The 19823-nt window shown below is 37.2% G+C and overlaps 1 protein-coding gene across 13 annotated transcripts in view; it reads left to right on the forward strand.

Moving 5' to 3' along the window:
• The window catches only part of VEZT (vezatin, adherens junctions transmembrane protein), a 72680-nt gene that overhangs the window by 25348 nt on the left and 27509 nt on the right, over positions 1-19823 (forward strand). For 8 of the 13 annotated variants that reach the window (XM_033427694.2, XM_033427696.2, XM_033427700.2 and 5 more), the window contains 4 exons: positions 9102-9236; positions 12766-12852; positions 13922-14035; positions 17582-17757. In XM_033427694.2, coding sequence (XP_033283585.2) covers positions 9102-9236; positions 12766-12852; positions 13922-14035; positions 17582-17757 — 512 coding nt within the window. Of the gene's footprint in view, positions 1-9099; positions 9237-12197; positions 12271-12765; positions 12853-13921; positions 14036-17581; positions 17758-19823 lie in introns of those variants that run through there. The other 5 variants (XM_004269530.3, XM_033427699.2, XM_049695023.1 and 2 more) reach the window with 3 other exon arrangements.

The following is a 19823-nucleotide window of genomic DNA, read 5'->3' on the forward strand; positions in this document are numbered from 1 at the left end:
AAGACCCAGTGCAGCCAAAAATAAAGTAAATAAATTTTTTTTAACCTGTATTTTAAAATAGACAAATTTGTGAGAGAAGGGTTAGTGGTTCCTTTTAGATCTCAGGCAATTTTGTGTTATGGTTAAGGGTGTAGGCTTTGGACTCAGACCAGCTAGCTTCACATTCTGCTGGGTGACCTTGGACAAGTTATTTAACCTCCATATACCCCAGTTTCCTTCTAAAATGGGGGTGGTAGTAATAATACCTCTTTAGAAGTTCGTTGTTAGGAGTAAATGAGGTATTATAAAATATGCTTAGCTTAATGTTTAACATATAATAAACTCAACAAATCTTAACTATTTTTACTGTTACTCTTATTATTTTCCAGCTTCACTCTCTTCTAAAATATTGATCTCTCTTAGGGCCCTCTTGTCTTCTTACACTATGTGTTATCGTTAGCTGATCTCATTTACTCCATGTGTTTCCATACCTATATGCTATTGTATGGGTTTGCCACCATACCTGTTTGCCAAAAAATCTATTCATTCAGACTAGGCCACTCTCCTGCTCTCCAAATATTTTAGGTCCAAGTTACTCACATTTGAATATCTCACAGGTGCCTGTAACTCATTGCCTCCCTCTTCAGACTTGTTCCTCTGCTGCTATTTTATATTTCAGTAAATAGTACCACCTACTTGTTCAAACCAAAAATCTAGGAGTCATCTTAGTCATCTCTATTGACAGCCACTTTCAATCATAAATGGATACCAAATTTGGGGGGAAGAATTCACAAACTAAAGAATGCTTATTACATTTTGGGAGAAGGTGTAGGGATTAGGGGTAGGAAAAAAAGTTTTTTCACATTTTATATCTTTTTGTACTGTTTGAATTTTTAATTTAAAAACAGTAAGAAAAAAAATCCATAAAGTTGAGCTGTTGAACTCAGTTTCCTTTTATAGGTAAAGCAAAGTTAACTTTTCCTTGAATATATTCTGGGAGAAGTTAATGGTAGAAAATTACTATAACTGTAGTTAGTATAGTAGGTGCTCAATAAATATCTGGTTAGTGGTAGATGAACAAACGATGATTGCCATTTAAGTTTCCCTTTTGCTAAATTTTTCTAGTGGAATGCTGTTAGCAGTCAATCACTAGCATCTAGAAGACAGAGCAAATAGTTGATGAGGAGCCAGAATCAGAATTTGGCCAGTAGTTGTTGCAGACTACAGATTGCTTTTCTAAAAAGGTATATAACTCTTCTGAGAGAGCTCTTCTGGGGAAGAGAAGGAGAGTGTCCAGAGGGTACATCAGGATTCGTTTGGAAAGAGCATCTTAGGGTTCTGCTGGCTGTTTTCTCAGCCTGATGCAGGTGCTTGCTTGTGGGCCTATAGCATTGACAGGTGTGCCAGTAGCCAAAGGAAACCACTTCTTAGTCAGATGCCATTTGTGGAAGAAGCTAAATTTATTTAGATATCTAACTTTCCTAGTTACATATGTGGCCCAGTTAGTCACATATATATTTCTTATATATAAGAAATATATATGTTGAGACCCCAACAAATTTTTTAAAAGGAAATTTTTTTATTGGAAAACTGAGGTTCAGTTAGACGAACAAGAAGTTCATTTAGAAATAATCTCCTAATATAACCAAGTGCTGTAATTATTTTGGTTTTATATAATATTGGTGGCTGGTTAAAATTTTAATGCGTAAACTCTGATACAGTTATTTTGAAGGTAACTTATTTCACTGTTGGAGAGCCTATTGAGTTTTTAGATTGCAAGTCATGGAAAAATAACTAATTTTCCATTTTGGTTTTTGAATCATTTTCCCAAAGTAAGAAGTAAGTAATGAAAGCAGCTGCTGGGTTACTTATTTGGGGGGAATTTTTTCAACCTGTATTCCTTATACTCTAAAACAGGGTTTCTCAACCTCAGCATTGTTGACAGTTTGAGCTGCATAACTTGTGAGGTTACTACTCAGCATTTTCCTTGGTACTGTTGAAAGCCGAGTGTACCATGGTTTTTTGGGGGTTTTTGGGGGTTTTTTTGCGGTACGTGGGCCTCTCACTGTTGTGGCCTCTCCCGTTGCGGAGCACAGGCTCCGGACGCGCAGGCTCAGCGGCCATGGCTCACGGGCCCAGCCGCTCCGCGGCATGTGGGATCTTCCCGGACCGGGGCACAAACCCGTGTCCCCTGCATCGGCAGGCGGACTCTCAACTACTGCGCCACCAGGGAAGCCCCGTACCATGGTTTTATCAGAAGTGTCATAGGATGAAACTTTTTTAGCAAAGACCTCACCTGTTTTGTTTTCTCCCCTGTGCCTACATATTACCTGCTACATGGAGGATATTTAATTAGTATTTATTATTATGAGTTGTCTAATTCTGCCAGGTTTGGCCTACTCTTCCCTTTCTGGGCTAGAACCTGAACGGTTACAACTTGTTCTATCCGTAAGGGTTTAAAGCGGTTTAGGATAGCAAACCTAATAATAAAAGCATTTTACTCATCACCTCCATTTCTGCACCAGTTAATCTTCCTTTCTAAATACAAACCAGCAATAATGGTACTGGCACTTCTATAGAATGCACCATGAATCATGCAGAAAATAAACAATGCATTAAAATGCATTCAAACTTTATATATCCATTAGTGTGGGATCTGATATCTTGGGGGGAGCATGAAGTGCAGGTAGTCTGGGACTTAAAGAGTCATTTTATTGCAGTGCTTGTTCAGCAAAAATATTGGGGTTTCCTGTCTATTTTTTATTTTTCTTACAAAAATATATTTCAGTTATCAGAACAATCTTAGCACAACCAAGGACTGTTGGCATTTTTTCACTGAGCAAAATTCTTTCTGGTGCTATGATGTGTGTTTTCTGTCAGCTAAAATTTACAGGAATAGTGAACCACAAGGATTTCCTGAGGAGAAGCTCCCACATGCTGTGTCTGGGATTTCTCATATTTCTTTTGGCAACAGTAACATTCTCCAATACTACAGAATTACAGTTTGAGTCCAGTGCTAATAATTTCTCTTCAAGAAAACAACTTAACTGAAACATTTGTGGTTCTGTTTTGCTTGAACCAAGGAAAAAGTTATAACAGAGAAAATTACCTATCACCACCTACTCTGCCTTACCCTCCACACACACACAAAAAAGTCCCTTTCGAAAGCTGGATCAACCTATAATAATACTCATTATATGAATCATAGAAATTTCTGTGTGTTCGTTTTTAAGCCTAATAGCTGCAAACCTCCAAATATAGTGGTTAAGGCTGTTGCAGTAGGGAGCCTCACCTTGCTGTAAAAGAAAAAGTATTTTATATTGAGTGATCATGTTTTATACGAAGACATTATTTGCCTCTTTCTCATTCTGACATGCATGTGCAGAGTATGAAAAGCTAATCAATATGGTTTCGTATTGCCTGTTAAAATTAACCTTTTCAAAATTATCACTTGTCGGGGCTTCCCTGGTGGCGCAGTGGTTGAGAATCTGCCTGCTAATGCAGGGAACACGGGTTCGAGCCCTGGTCTGGGAGGATCCCACATGCCACGGAGCAACTAGGCCCGTGAGCCACAACTACTGATCCTGCACGTCTGGAGGCTGTGCTCTGCAGCAAGAGAGGCCGCGATAATGAGAGGCCCGCGCACCGCAATGAAGAGTGGCCCCCGCTTGCCACAACTAGAGAAAGCCCTCGCACAGAAACGAAGACCCAACACAGCAAAAATAAATAAATTAATTAATAAACTCCTACCCCCAACATCTAAAAAAATAATAAATAAATAAAATAGTTGGGTGGGAACATATCACTCTTCATTTTTTAAAAAAAGTTATCACTTGTCAAGTTTGGTATGGCTATTCTTTGATAACACAGTTATCAGAAAAGACTTAAAATACTCCTCCATTTCCAACTACATATCTGTTTAAGGTCTGATTTTCTTTATATACTTCATCCAAAATAAAAAATTACAACTGATTCAATACAGAAGTGGATATAAGAATCCAGCTACCTCCTGTTAAGGTAGACTTTAAGAGATGTGCAAAAATATAAAACAGTCCACTCTTAATAAATTTCTTTCATTGTGGAAAAAATTTTTCATTAAAATTATGTTTACATAAATTTATAATGGGTTTATTGTTATTTTAGGTAAGTTAATAAATGTTTCAATTTTTTAGTTTCAATTTCTAATATGGTAAATATTGTTAGACAGCCACATAAACAGAAGCTCTTTGAGAGCTTCAATAATTTTTAAGACCATAAAGGGGTCTTGAGACCAAAACAATTTGAGAACCACTGGTCGTGATTTGGTTATCTGAGATCTTTCAAATAGTGCACAGGTTATTTGGCAGTTTCAGAGAAAAAGATAATTTTATCTGCCAGACATTTTTAAAATTAATATAAAATAATAACTTTACTAAAAATCCCTTTGCATTCTTAAAAATTGCTTATGTGCTACAAGGTCTGTCATTGTTCTTCTTGGCTAATGTTCAGTTTGTTAACCAAAGGATGTTTGTTTTTCATTTGTGTGTTATCATTGGTTAAATTTTTTAAATTAATTTTGGGCTGCGTTGGGTCTTTGTTGCTGCGTGCGGGCTTTCTCTAGTTGCGGCGAGCGGGGGCTGCTCTTCTTTGGCGGTGTGCAGGCTTCTCATTGCAGTGGCTTCTCTTTGTTGCAGCGCATGGGCTCTAGGCGCACATGGGCTTCAGTAGTTGTGGCACACAGGCTCAGTAGTTGTGGCTCACGGCCTTAGTTGCTCTGCGGCATGTGGGATCATCCCGGACCAGGGCTCAAACCTGTGTCCCCTCTTAACCACTGTGCCACCAGGGAAGTCCCATCATTGGTTAAATTTAAAATTTTCTTTTGGCTCAAAGGTGATTGAATCGTAAAAGTGGAAATAAAATAGTAAAATAAATGCTACAACTCAGAATACTATCATAAACATAGTACAGCTTTAGTGTTCATATAGTCTGAGTTTATATGTGTTAGAACGTGATATGATTTGCATTAACAGCCAAAAAGAGAAGAGTGCAGACATGAAATACGCTGATGACTGGAATTAACCTTTTATTGGACCTGCAGTACCTTCATCCCTTGTCTCCAGAGGTGGTCTACTCTGAAATTTTGCCAAAAACTTAGTTACATAAAGTCATGAAACAAAGTACAATGATGGCCTTGGCAAGCCAGAATTTTCCAGAACTGTAAAACAGTGCTTTCTAGGCTGAAAGTGATGAATTCTATCACTAAAGATGAGGAAGGAACCAGAACTACTAAGGCATCATTCATAGTTGCGTAGCACAAATGGGTATGTATGTCACACCTTTGACCAGAAGCTTATGAACCAGCCAAAAAGTTATTGAGAAGTTTTTTTTGGAGAAAAGTCAGAATAAGTTACTGGTAGAATTACTATCAAAAGACACTGTTGGGGCTTCCCTGGTGGCGCATTGGTTAAGAATCCACCTGCCAGTGGGGACACAGGTTCAAGCCCTGGCCTGGGAAGATCCCACATGCCGTGGAGCAACTAAGCCCGTGCGCCACAACTACTGAGCCTGTGCTCTAGAGCCCATGAGCCACAACTACTGAGCCAACGTGCCACAACTACTGAAGCCTGTGCGCCTAGAGCCCGTGCTTTGCAACAAAAGAAGCCACGGCAATGAGAAGCCCGCGCATCACAACAGAGTAGCTCCCGCTCGCCGCAACTAGAGAAAACCTGTGCACAGCAACGAAGACCCAACACAGCCATAAATAAATAAATAAATATTTTTTAAAAAAAGACACTGTTGGACATTATCAGTAGTACACAAGGTAAACAATTAATGCTGCTGTTTTGTGAAATATGAAATAGCAAGTGTTCCAGACTATGGTGATCCAAACTGTGTATGCTCTTAATGTGTAAACAAAAAGGGAGAACAAAGTATTCATTGTATCTCTTCTGTGTAATCACTTCTTAAAAATCTGTGTTACAGATACTCCATTTTGTTATTTTGTGAGCTGTGACATAAGCTGGAAAATGAAGGGATATTGTGGTCAGTGCTGACTTAGCATCAGCTAAGTGTGCTGTAAAGAAGGACATTACAGTTTGAATAAAAAGAGGTTTGGGGGCTTCCCTGGTGGCGCAGTGGTTGAGAGTCCGCCTGCCGATGCAGGGGAAACGGGTTCATGCCCCGGTCCGGGAAGATCCCACATGCGGCGGAGCGGCTGGGCCCGTGAGACATGGCCGCTGAGCCTGCGCGTCCGGAGCCTGTGCTCCGCAACGGGAGAGGCCACAACAGTGAGAGGCCTGCGTACCACAAAAAAAAAAAAAAAAGAGGTTTGGCCCCATCCCCAGACCCCAGGCCTCCTCCCAGAGAACAATTAGCAGGCAAGAGTGTACCTCATGATCTTAATTGAGTTGGGAGTCAACAAACTAAGGCTGTTGGGCCAATTTGTATTCCCTCTGTGCCTTTTTATATGGCTGGTGAATAAAGAATGGTGTTTTACGTTGTTTTTTGTTTTTCGTGGTTTTTTTTGGCGATACGTGGGCCTCTCACTGTTGTGGCCTCTCCCGTTGCGGAGCACAGGCTCCGGACGCGCAGGCTCAGCGGCCATGGCTCATGGGGCCCAGCCACTCCGCGGCATGTGGGATCTTCCCGGACCGGGGCACGAACCCGTGTCCCGAACCCGTGTCCCCTGCATTGGCAGGCGGACTCTCAGCCACTGCGCCACCAGGGAAACCCGTTGTACGTTTTTTTAATGGTTGGGGAAAATATCAAAAGAATGATATTTTGTGATGCATGAAAATTATAAAGTTTGGTATTTCCATAAATAAGGTTTTACTGGAACATAACCACATTCATTGGTCTATATATTGTCCGTGGCTGCTTTCACACTACTGCAACGGACTTGATGAGTTGCAACAGAGACCATATGGCCTGCAAAGCCTAAAATATTTACTATCTGGCCTTTTACAGAAGAAGTTTGATGACCCTTGAATTAGAGTAACTCCACTTTGATCCATCTTATTTATTGTTCTTCCCCATGGGAGTTCATTTGAAGAAAGGGTTCTACTGCCTTAAAAACAAGTTTTGGGTTTTTTTCTAAAGTATGTAAACTTTTCCAAAGGTCAGCCCAAAGAGCTAGCGTTCTTGTTCTTTTGCCACTCTGGGGGCAGAGCAGGGTGGGGTTCACAGTTCAGTTTGAAAATACAGATTGGGTAACTCAAGGCAATATTTGAAGATACATTATGGGTGATGAAAAAATTAACCATTTGTGCCACCAGAGATTTTAAGTCTGATAACAGGGATAAGACAGTAAATTCTTCCTGCTTATTTTTAAAATTTTTGCATATTTTTCTCAAAAGAGAAATTAAACATAGCTTAAAAGGAAGGCATCTGACTCATCTTCCTGTTCCCTCAAATTAATAGCCAGTGAATTGCTACCAGTCCAGCAAATTCCCACTCTTCCTCATTTTTCCAGACTCAAAGATATATTCCCTAAAAGTGTTGGTCTAATTTAGCTACCTCTCCTCTGTTTCCATAGCAACCAGTACATTCCTGTAATTATTAATTTGCTTCCTGTCTCTGTACTAAACTATAAGTAAGCTTCTTTGGTGTCTTCCTCTCTAAACACAGGAGGGAGTATTTGTAATTTTAGGTAATATAGCACAATATTTCAGAGCACTGGCTTTGGAGTCAGACCTATCCAGCTTTCTCTAGCTGAGTGAATCTTTCCTCATCTATGAAATGGGAATAACAGTAGTAATGATGATGGTAATTTAGTTTGTTGTAAACCTTAACTGACACGATGCATGTAAAATGCTTAGTTGAGTTGTTGCCACATAGCACTATGTCATCTGAGTGGCTGTTGTTATTGTATCTCTAATATCTGACATAATGTCTTTTTTAAGTATTAAAAATCTTGTTGAATGGAATCAAGGTTTATTTTAAACATTTACCAACTTTGTGCTTTAGAAAAGGCTAAAAGTTAAAATTAAAACTTGCCACTTATCTAGAAAGAGTTGTCCCATGGATTTTCATTCAATAGTGATGATGATGTTTCTGTTTGATGTTCTTTTTTTTTTTTTTTTTTTTGGTCTGTTCCAAAACCTGTGCTCTTTCCACATAGCTCTTATAAAGTTGAGGTATAAATTGAATGCTTACTATGTGCCAAGGACTGTTCTAAATGCTTTATATTTATTTAGTCCTCGTAAGAACCCTATGAGTTAGGTATTAGTTATTATTCCTGTTTTTAGATGAGACAGCCAAAGCAGAGAAGGATTATAATTTGCCATGGGTTACCAAGCTAGTAAGAGGCAGAATTGGGATTTGAATCCGCAGTCTGGCTCCAGAGTTTGTGTTCTTAACCTGCACAAACCTACCTCTCTTATTTGCTATATGCTTTATATAGGCATATTTTAGGTAACTTTCTTGGAGTTTTAAGTTTGTTTACAGTGCTGGCATATGATACATAATACTCATTTGTGCCTGAATGAATTAATCAATATGATGGTATGATAAATTTATATTTGATATAGTATGATCATTGATTAATTCTTCTTGGCTTCAAGTAATAACTATTTTTCACTGTAGGTCCTTTTCGGAGCTATCTTTAGCCAGGATTAGCTATTATGAAGCAATCTATTCTAATACTACAAAAATTTGGACAAAGAAATTGCTTAACAAATCTACTTATATTCCTGAATTCATTTTTTCTTGCTGGTACTCACTCAAAAGAAAAAGTCTGTGTTTTATTTAGTTTTTCCTTTTTTGGGTTACTCTGTTGAATTGTTTGTTGATTTTTTTTTTTAATGTTACGTGGCATTGTGACAGACAATTCAGTTCTTTATAGAAGAAGCCTTAAAGAATTTGGGCATACTGTCATAATGTTGAATTTGCCCTCTAAAACTTCTGAAATACAGTTGACCTTTGAAACGGGAGTTAGAGGCACCCACCCGCGTATAACTTCACAGTCAGCCCTCTCTGTTCTCAGTTCCTCTTCCCAGTCTTCAACCAACCCTCCATTGTGTAGTGCTATAATATGTATTTATTTTTAAAAATCTTCATCAAAGTGGAACCCCACAGTTCAAACCCTTATTGTTAAAGGGTCAACTGTAGTAATGATCTTGAAATTTACTTTATATCTCTTTCAGAATTCTCCACTTTACCAGTACTTACAGGATCTGGGACACACAGACTTCGAAGTATGTTCTTCTCTGTCACCAAAACCAGAAAAATGCACAGTGACAGAGGGACAACAAAAGCCTCCTGCAAGAGCCCTGCCAAAAGTAAGAAGGCATACTCATTCTCTTTGACTCAATCTTTTGTTCTTTACTGACTATTTAAACTGCCTTTACCCTTATGCTTGCAAAAAACAAAAAAACACCTTGTTGGCACCTTCATGTTCTCCCTTGCACTGGTAAGACTTTAATTTTTATTTCATGAGTAGTATGTGTCTGTTTAGATAAACATGAATCCTTGCTGTTTTGGACTATCTCATGGGGTAGTTTGTATAATGAATTAAAATTAATATGATTGAAGATTAAAATATATTACATATTTAAACATTGAAGTTATCTGGAAGGAACCAGAAAAATAAACTAAAACCTTAATGAGAACCCAACTATAGGATTCCTATAGTAACTAGAATTTTTTTCTTTGAGAGAGATTGGGATTGACATATATACACTAATATGTATAAAATAGATAACTAATTTTAAAAAAAAGAAAAAATAGTGGGATAGCAAGTGTAGAAAAAACAAAAAAAATTTTTTAAAGAGAATGCAAATTATAAGAAAGCAAATTAATACTTAATAAACAGTTTCAAGGATATATGATGGAGTGGGTGTATTTACAATTTCTGATGCCCTTTATATCTGCGGTATCATTTACTTTTATACAGTAAATATTTCATAGTTGATGTACATCATTGTGAGGCTGAGATACTAGAAGAAGCCACCAATAATTATGTTCTATAAAATACATTTACTAGATTGATTCATGTTTTATTAGCTGTATTTATTAAAATAAGAAAAATTCCAGTATATTTCAGTTTTAACAAAAGGAATTCTAATTTAACAGAAAAAACTATAACCAGATTACCTCATTTCTCAAGCATTCTAGTTTAATCAGTGTTTTATTATAATTCAAGTTCCTTTTGGGAGAAGGATTTTAAAGTTTTCAATTAGTCATTTACTCTGTGTGATAGAAAGGAAAAGATCTTTCCTTCTGTACATCTTAGAAAAACTCTAAAATGTGAGGTAAACAAGCTGGGCCCAATTGCAACAGCAGAGTAAACACCAAAGAAATGTGGGTTTTTTTCCCACTAACACTCACAAGGTGGGAGTTAGGGGAGCAAGAGTCCTCTGTACTTAAACCCTTTCTTCTCCTTGCTCCTTTCAAATATGAATGTTCCTGGGAAAAGTTTTGAAAGCAAAACCTAAAGATATATCTAAAAGATTATTGGGACTTCCCTGGTGGTCCAGTGGCTAAGACTTCGCGCTCCCAATGCAGGGGGCCCGGGTTCAATCCCTGGTTGGGGAACTAGATATCACATGCTGCAACTAAGAGTTTGCATGCCGCAACTGAAGATCCTGCATGCCACAGTGGGGATCCTGAGTGCCGCAACTAAGACCCGGCATGGCCAAATAAATAAATATTTTTTAAAAATAATAAAAATAAAAGATTATTTACAGACTAAAATTTGAATTTGAGATTACTTGGCAACAAAAGACAAAGAATGGGCCAAGGGATAGTGCTAGGGCAGGAAATGGACATTGACCTCTTGTGTGTGTGAGTGTGTGTGTGTAAACTTGGGTTTTGTAAGTATTTAATTTTCATTTATGACAGGTATTTTTACATATAGAAATGTTGTTATTAATTTATAAATAAATGAGAGTTTAAAATTTCATCCTCTTAGAAACAGAGGAACAGTAAAAAGCATAGCCAGAGGGTGTTTTTCAAAATTACCACATCTAGAAAATTCATTTAGTCTTCATATTACACATTTCAACTGTACAAGCTATATCTTTCTAGAATGGAGTTTTTCTAGATATGAAGCAGCTAAATTTTAGAAAGATTTGTTATTCCTTCTTAGGGGATATATTTTTAGAATTGCCCCCCAAATTCTGTTCAAGCTATGAAATAGCAGTTATTTTCTTTGGAAAGCAAATTTTCTGTATGAGTTCATGATGAAACAGTTATTAGCATTAATCACCCTTTTTAAACTTTTTTTTTTAATGTGATTGTTAAAGTACTTATTGAGTAGTCTGTACTGGTATTCTTTTCATGAATATTCATTCTCTGTATATTTTTCTGGTTTCTGTTCCTGTGATTATTCTTAAACATTCCTCCCACAAAGTTTCAGCATCAGTCCTCTTTGCTTGATCTGTTTTCTCTGAGCTATCTCATCTACTTTCTTACCCTCATTGGCCACTTTTGTTTATTCTCCATTTTCACTGAGTTCCAGATACTTGTTAGACATTTCCATTTGCCTGTGCTCCAGGCAACTCAGATTCAACATGTCTAAAACAACTTTTTTTTCTCAGCATTCCTGAAACAAAATATTCTTTCTGTATTCCCAAATTACCACCCTCTCAATTATCTTGCAATTTCCCATCACTCCCACATTGATTTGGTCATTAAGTGACTCAACTTCTTTGTCTCTAAAAGCCAATCCTTACTTATTACCATTTTTGCTACCCTAGTTCAAGGCTTTATCATTATTTAGCTGGGCTGTTGTATATCCTTCTAATCATGCTTCTTGGCAGAGCTCATTCCCTGCTAGTACAGCCTCTGCACTGTTGCCAGTTATTTTTCTAAAGTACTGATTTTTATTGTTTCACTTCCTTATATAAAAACCTTTGGTGACTCCTCACCGTCTATAGGATAAATTCTAAACTGTTATTAAGACCACAGTCTTTTACAATCTCAGTGTACCTTTTAAACTTCATTATTCTTCCCTTGGGTCTTAACTGTCCCAAACTATGCCACCATCCCCAATGGCATGTACTTCCATGGCTCTCTCCTTTATTCATCCTTTCCCCTTGCCTGGAGTGTTCTTCCCTCCGTTGTTATTAAATTCCTATTCATCTATTAGGGCTTAGCTCCAGTGTCAGCTCCTCTTGACCTCCTTTTTCCCACACTTTTTCAGATTTTACATTGGTTTGTAATTATTTGTACTGTCTCTTCTAAGTTCTTGAAAACAGCAGTTATGTATATTCATCTTTGTTCCCATGACCCTTTTTCAGTACCTGGAATATAATAGTCACTCAGTGAAAGTAAACTCCATTTACTGGCCTGCTCAGGAAATGGGCTATTAAGGTAAATTGAATTTTTGATTGATTCAATAATATAACTTTTATTTCAATATGAGACAGTTTTTCTAAAATTGATTAAAATATCTTTCTGCCTTAGTATTATAGAATGAAATGCTCTTAATATTTGAGAACTTGGAGTACTTGGTTTTCATTTTGAAATACATACCCAATACCACCGTCATGTGGACATAGGTAGTATATAGTGTACCCAAGATACGTAGGTTTATAGGTCTCATTCCAAACTCACTGAATCTGAATCTTTAGTTGGGGGGCCCAGGAGTATGTTTCTGACTGAATCCTCCAGGTGATTCTGATGTGTGAGTAAATTGGGGATCTACTAAGGAGGCTGCAACACGCTGGCAAAGCATATAATATAACCTAGATGACTTTTTTCTTTTTCTGATAAAAATTATGATTAATTAGAAGTAAGTTATTTGAAGTTTTTCTGCTATTGAGGTGTGGTTTAATAATCCTTTACAATGTCATTCATCTCCTTCAGCGAGGCATCCTGTTAAAAGTGGCTGAAACCATCAAAAGCTGGATTTTGGTTCAGTGCAGTAAGAATGATGACTTACTTCACAAGTTGGTGAGTGTTCACTTCTTTTTTGTCACTTTTCAGGACTCCGGTTTATTAGTGAGAAAATTGATGAATCCGAATTTGTTTTGCTACTGATTTGGGCAGTGATTGATTTTGATTAGAAATTCTGGGCTGTTCTTCAAAAGGAGACTGATCTGCTTCATGAAGTGTTAAAGTTTGTTTGTATCACCTAAGGGGAAAAAAAAAAGGAAAGGAAGTTCTTCAGTAACTGGGGATCTTTGCATTTGGACTCATTAGTATTATCTTCTAAGAGGTTATTAGCCACTGAGAATAGTATATTCTGGTAATTATTGAAGCCCTATTTGTTAGATTACTCATTTCCTGCTGCCGTCTTCCTCCATTGACAGGTATTCCTCTCCGTGAGGAAGGGAATAGATCTATTAGTGGGATCCTCCCCCTTTTTATTAGGAACCTGACTGTCTCTATTCCACAGCCTATGTTTACAAAGTTTGGGCAAAATCAAGAGTGGTTCCTCCCTAATTTATTTATCATTAATCTACCATTCTCTGACAACTTCATATATAAAATTTAGTCTTCCGGGACTGATAAATCACAGAATTTCCCAAAGACTAGCTTGATCTCTGAGCCCCAAGAGGGAGTACATCTTAACAATATGAAGTTTAGGTAATATAGCTAAAAAAATTAAAGTTTTAAAATTCTTATGACTCTCACAAGTAAGCAGATTTCAGAATCTTCTGCTGCCCTGTGACCTTAAGATGATAATTATCATTCTTGTAAACTATCATTTGTCAAAGGATGTTTACAAAGTGCTTTCACATTTTGATTTGTTAATCCAAATGCTATATAAGGTTTAGTGTGTTCTACCATTTGGAAGCCTGAGGTTCAGAAATTTCAGTTTGGTTAAGAATACTTATTAAGTGAATTGTTGAAGAATGTTCAGCTAGAAAGTGAATCAGAATTTGAACTCGGGTCTCCTGGTTTCAAATCCCAGGTTCTTTTCATTATAATGTACCACCTTTCTAACTTGAGTATTACTATGTTTTGACTGACTAAAATTACTTTTTTAGCAATCTATATGGGCAAGTTCTCTGTTCAGGGTTTCGTCTTCATAGGTGTGTTGAAAAGGTCAATGAAGTGTCTTGTCATCTACGTAGACATCATCTCTAGCCAGGTGGAGCCATCCTCATTCTTCAGTGATACTAGGGCTGTGGTAAGGTATATGGATCCATATACATTTTTCTGTGGTTTAATCATAGTCTGCATAGTCCTGATCTTTTCATTCTTGGTTCTTTATCACTGGCCACATGCTTCATGTCATATTTCACTGTAAAGTACCAGCTTCTGAATGCATCCCTTTTGTGCCTATATTATACAGAATTGTAGGAAGTACATTCCTGAGAAATAGTTTACTAGTAATGGAACAAGGAATTGACCAGTTAGTATCTGGCATGAGATTGCTTGACTTTTCCCCTTGGTTATGAAATATTTAAAAATTTGTTATCTATACAGACATTGAACCAGTCTCTTCCTTTTATAAAGATACTGGCAATTGCTCCATGATATCTGAACATTTTACCATTGTTCATTTTCATTAAGGTAATACTTTTCTTCTTAAAGATTAAAAAAAAAATTCCTTTATAGCAAGTATGATGTTAGTGGTATTGGCACTTTTTAAGTGCTTTTTAGCCTATAAAGTGCTATCATACATTATTTCACTTGATCCTCATCAGCTTTATTAAATAGCACTATATATTAAAAAGCGTGTAAGATCATTGAAGTATATTGACACATGAATAAGTTCTCTTCTCCATCCCTAGGGGCCAAAATAGAAATCTCTTTATTCTTTAGCTGTGCTTCTCATGGTCTTTTCATTCCATCCAAGCGGAATTCTTCCTAAGTTATCTTCTCATGCTATTTCTCTGTTTAAATTCTAAAAAGATCCCTACTATCTATCAAATCAAGTCCAATTCATCACTTTGGCTGGCATGAAAGAGTCTGCGTAATTTGGCCCTAATCTACCTTTCCAGCTTTATCCCCCAATATTTTCATCAGCCCAATACACTCTTCCTTTTTCTTTATTCCCTGCCTATTCTCTATGTCTATATTTGTACCATTATACTGTGAAATTTGTTCCATTTTTCTATTTTTGGAATCTTTCCAATAAGCAGTACTAGCTCTTCCTCAAGGCCTTTCCTAGAAACTTCAGTCTGTTGGATCTCTTATTTTCTGCAGCCACCTTGTAATAATTATCTGTGCTGTTCTGTAAGTTTTTGTATTCTGTGAGCTTTTCTTTATTGTATTTTTAATTATTTCATATGTACTAACAACACTAACAGCTAACACTTACATAGCACTTACTGTGCGCCAGATATTCTTAGTAGTTTATAAATACTTACTTATTTAATCCTTGCAACAACCCTGTGAAGTGGGTACTGTTATTATCCTCACTTTGCAGATGAGGAAACTGGAACAGAAAGGTTATATTAACTTGCTTAAGTTGTGGGACCAAAATATAAACCCAGGCACTAAGTCTTGATACTTGTTGAGGGCGAGCCAAAGTTCACGTAGCACACCTCCCCCCCAGCACAGAGCACCCATACTATTAATACTGCCTCGAATCACACTGGTTTTGGGGAGGCTTTATCCCAGTTCTGCAACAGGTCTGATGCCAAGGAGTGGTGTTGAAGAAAGTGAGTTCCTGATTAAGCGGCATGCCCATAAGAGGGTCTGTGAAGAGGAAGAGTTCCCAATCTGCATTAACAGCCTCCCCCCTCTGTCAGCCTTAGCCTTCATTTAATTAGGCTTCTTTAAACTTACCCCTATACAATTACTTAGAGGTCTCATAAAAGGCCTGATTTCAAGTTTTTGTAGCAAAAGTTTTATTTTTAGTACTTGTATTTGAATATGGTCATGTCTGATTGGGGAATCCAAACCAAATTATAAGGCCAATATGTGAAGGTTTATTTTAAGGATTGCTGGAAAAGCTACCATGCTCCACCCCCTGCCCTCCTGCCTTCCATTGCCCACCTGCTGTCGCTACCCTGCAGCCCACTTCCCCCTCTTCACCCCTAACAGTAATATAAAGTGAGTTGTGCTGTTCTCTCTTTATGAAAGTGGAGTGGAATGTCGAAAAACTAAGTAGTTCCTAATGTTAGGATTGTAAGAGAGAGGAGGCAGTAGTTCAAATATGAACCATAAAAGTGCTGCAGAGGTATGTGCAGGGTGTATCAGTAGATGGTAAAAAAGCCTTATAGGCTAAAAGGAAGATCAGCATTCCACTGAGATTTTTTTTTTTTAGATAATTAAAAGAAATATATCCAAATAGTCCTAATACTAAAAATATTCTTCTCCTTCTCTAAAAGTGATGTATAGCCCATGACCAAGAGGGTATGTGCTCTTAGCGTATGGATCACTGCATAGTGTATGGATCTGTAGTGTGTAGATCACTGCTTAAGTCCTCATGGTTAGCTCGGGCTAGAATCTGTGGTGTGGGAATGATTAAGAAGAGCAAACCCACTGCCCTCAAACCCTAGACCTAACTGGTTTTACTTTCATTGCTAAGGGTCTTGTCCATTAGAAATTCTCTTTATTTTTATCATACAATAGTATCTCCCTATTCCTAAGTATAATACAACATAAAACTAAATTTTCTGGTAGAGAAGACTATATTCAGGGAAGAAGAATCAACTACCAAAGACTTAGGGTTTGAAATCATAATCCTGGAAAGTTACTTAATCTCTTTGAGCTTCAGTTTTCTCCTCTATAGAATGGATAGGAGGATGATAATGTACATCACAGGGTTACTGTGAGAATTGCTCTAACATTGCTATCTCATCTCTCACCCCTCCACCAGGTACACGCTGCAAAAACTAGTATTGGTGACTTGCAGGTCCCCAAACTAGAAGAGACTTGCTTTCATTCTGTCTCATCCCATTCTTCCAACTCTTTCATCTGGTTCATCCTTTAAGATTCAGTTTAGGCATCACCTCTTTTACTTTCTCTTTGTTGCAGGTTTTGTTCCTTCTATGCCGTTTTCATAATAACCTAGTTATACCTCATCACACTTCTTTGCACTTACTTTTCAGTCCTCTGCGTTAGACTATGAGCTCTCTAAGAGTAAAGTCTTGTATGTCTTGTTCATTTTTTTATGCTTTTGATGTCAAGCATGTTGCCTGGTATGTATTCCTTGATAGGTGGGTAGAAGGAAAAGAGGGAGGAATAAATAAGCTGGTATATGTGAAAGCATTTTGTAAACTATAAAGTGCTATGCACATGTTTTTGTCATTTTGTATTATATTCCTTAATGATGTATTTTTAATACATTCTAAATGTTCATTTTTAGAAAGCCTTGATTCTGCTGATGTAATTCTTAGATACTGGCTATATTGTTACAGCATCCAGGGACAGCATCTTCTGTTACAGGATTATATTTTCCATGTTGTTTTCCAACAATTTAATTAATTAGGCTTAACTCAACAGGTTTATTAATCTGTAATTACTTCATGTCTGTTTATTAAAAATATATATTTCACTCACATGTGGCTCCATAATGTCTACCTCAGTCTTTATTGTTTCACATTTATAATGAAAATAAAACCCTCTCCATCATACTGAAAATAGATTGACTATTGTTTCTTCTTCTTGGAATCTGTACTAAAAATAAACACCTCTAATTTTATTAGCATGGTAGGAGCTTAATATTTAATACAAAATTATGCATGTATTAATACCTCTCTTCCGGTCTTTTAATGTCAAGGATATTGGATTCCGACTCGACTCACTACATACCATCCTGCAACAGGAAGTCCTGTTACAAGAGGATGTGGAACTGATTGAGCTACTTGATCCCAGTGTCCTGTCTGCAGGGCAACCTCAACAACAGGAAAATGGACACCTTCCAACACTTTGCTCCCTGGCGACCCCTAATATTTGGTACTGTCCAGAAAACATCTATCCGTTGCTTACATACAGAGTATTACCAGAGGAAATCCATCATCACGCTCTCCATTATAAAGGCATTATAAACATTTTAGCATTTTAATTAATGTAATGATATGCCAGAGGTTAAAAAAAAAAAGTCCCTTTCTAAAGTAAATACTATTTCAAGTGAAGGTGGAAAAAATATCCAGTTTGATTATTATATATTTTCAACTCAGTATAGTTAGTGCTGTGTTTAACAACCCAATAAGCAGGTATAACATATGCCAAAAAAAAAATCTCTCTTACCCATATACCTATACACATGTGCTCATGAAGGCCTAGCCAGTGCTTTATGTTTCTTTACCATTAATAGATTATGTAGTAATTACATTGTAGAGGCACCAAGGATAGGACATGGGGCATGGAGGTAAACAGTTGATTCCTGCTTTGTTGGGTGAGAAGAGATCATAGACAATAGACAATTCAAACTATCTTAAAACTTGTCAGCCACTTAAAGTATTTGGGTCTAATGCAGAAGTCTCAGGCCATAATCTGTTAAAAAGAAATGTATATGTATAGTAAAAAGGGATTATATATACAGAACTGTAAATATCCTCTTCCTATTAAAGTATGAGTTTATTAAGTGAACTAAATTATTGCTCGAACTGTTCAAGTTATATGGGCAGTTACATTCATTGGCCTCAGTGCTCTGAATTTATGTGTCTTTCCTGTCACATTGACAAATGCTTCATATTGTAATAGATAGCAAAGTATGGTGTTTTCCAAATATGTAGTCACTCAGATATCATGATGAAGTAAAGCATCTTATCCTTTAAAAATATAAGAACTTAAGGAGCTGCTAGAAGGAAGCATAGGTTTTAAGAATTTTATAACTTTATAATTCAAGTTTTCTTTGACCTCAAATGTCATTAAGCAATTCTGAGCCCTATAAATACGTTATAGACTTTGCTATCACTACATAAAAGTATATGATGAGAGGGCTTCCCTGGTGGCGCAGTGGTTGAGAGTCCGCCTGCCGATGCAGGGGACACGGGTTTGTGCCCCGGTCCTGGAAGATCCCACATGCCGCGGAGTGGCTGGGCCCGTGAGCCATGGCCCCTGGGCCTGCGCATCCGGAGCCTGTGCTCTGCAAGGGGAGAGGCCACAACAGTGAGAGGCCTGCGTACAAAAACAAACAAACAAACAAACAAAAAAAAAGTATATGATGAGATTTTGCTTTATGATATTACCAATATTGTCTAACAGTAAAAGATTCCAAGGGAAATTAGGGCAGGCAAATATTTATTAAGAAGCATTCTTACATTTTCTTTATAGTTTGACTATATAACTGTCTTCAAGTAGTGTTGATGTTGTTTTTCAGATATCCTCAGATACAGCTCCCCTCTATTTACCTCTTTCTATATTTTCACATTTTCATCTAAGCCTTCATTGCTTGAATGATGTATGTTAGTCTGTAGATTTGTAATTGACCTAAATTTTAAAAATTTCATATATATTTTGACTTCAGTTAAAGCAGTGTAAAAATACAAAGCTTGTCCATATTACGGTCAGCAATAAATATGTATATTTCCAGAATTGCGGTGATGGTTATTTAAAATTAATGATAAAATAAAAAATAAAATTAATGATAAAATAAGATGGGGCTTCCCTGGTGGCGCAGTGGTTGAGAGTCTGCCTGCTGATGCAGGGGACACGAGTTCGTGCCCTGGTCTGGGAAGATCCCACATGCCGCGGAGTGGCTGGGCCCGTGAGCCATGGCCGCTGAGCCTGCGCGTCCGGAGCCTGTGCTCCGCAACGGGAGAGGCCACAACAGTGAGAGGCCCGCGTACTGCAAAAAATAAATAAATAAATAAAAATAAAATAAAATAAAATAAGATGACTTTATTCAAAGCAATTACTCATGAAGTATATATTATTTCTAATTGGAAAAATGCTTATATTTTCTTGAGGTATTATATGTTTTTGCACAGATAATTAAAGTCTAATTTTAGGGGAAAAGACCTCATGATATCTCCAAATATTAAAGATTTTTAGTATTAAAAATTAGTAAAAATTAA

Source organism: Orcinus orca, chromosome 11, assembly GCF_937001465.1.
Source record: "Orcinus orca chromosome 11, mOrcOrc1.1, whole genome shotgun sequence".
Classification (NCBI taxonomy): Eukaryota; Metazoa; Chordata; class Mammalia; order Artiodactyla; family Delphinidae; genus Orcinus; species Orcinus orca.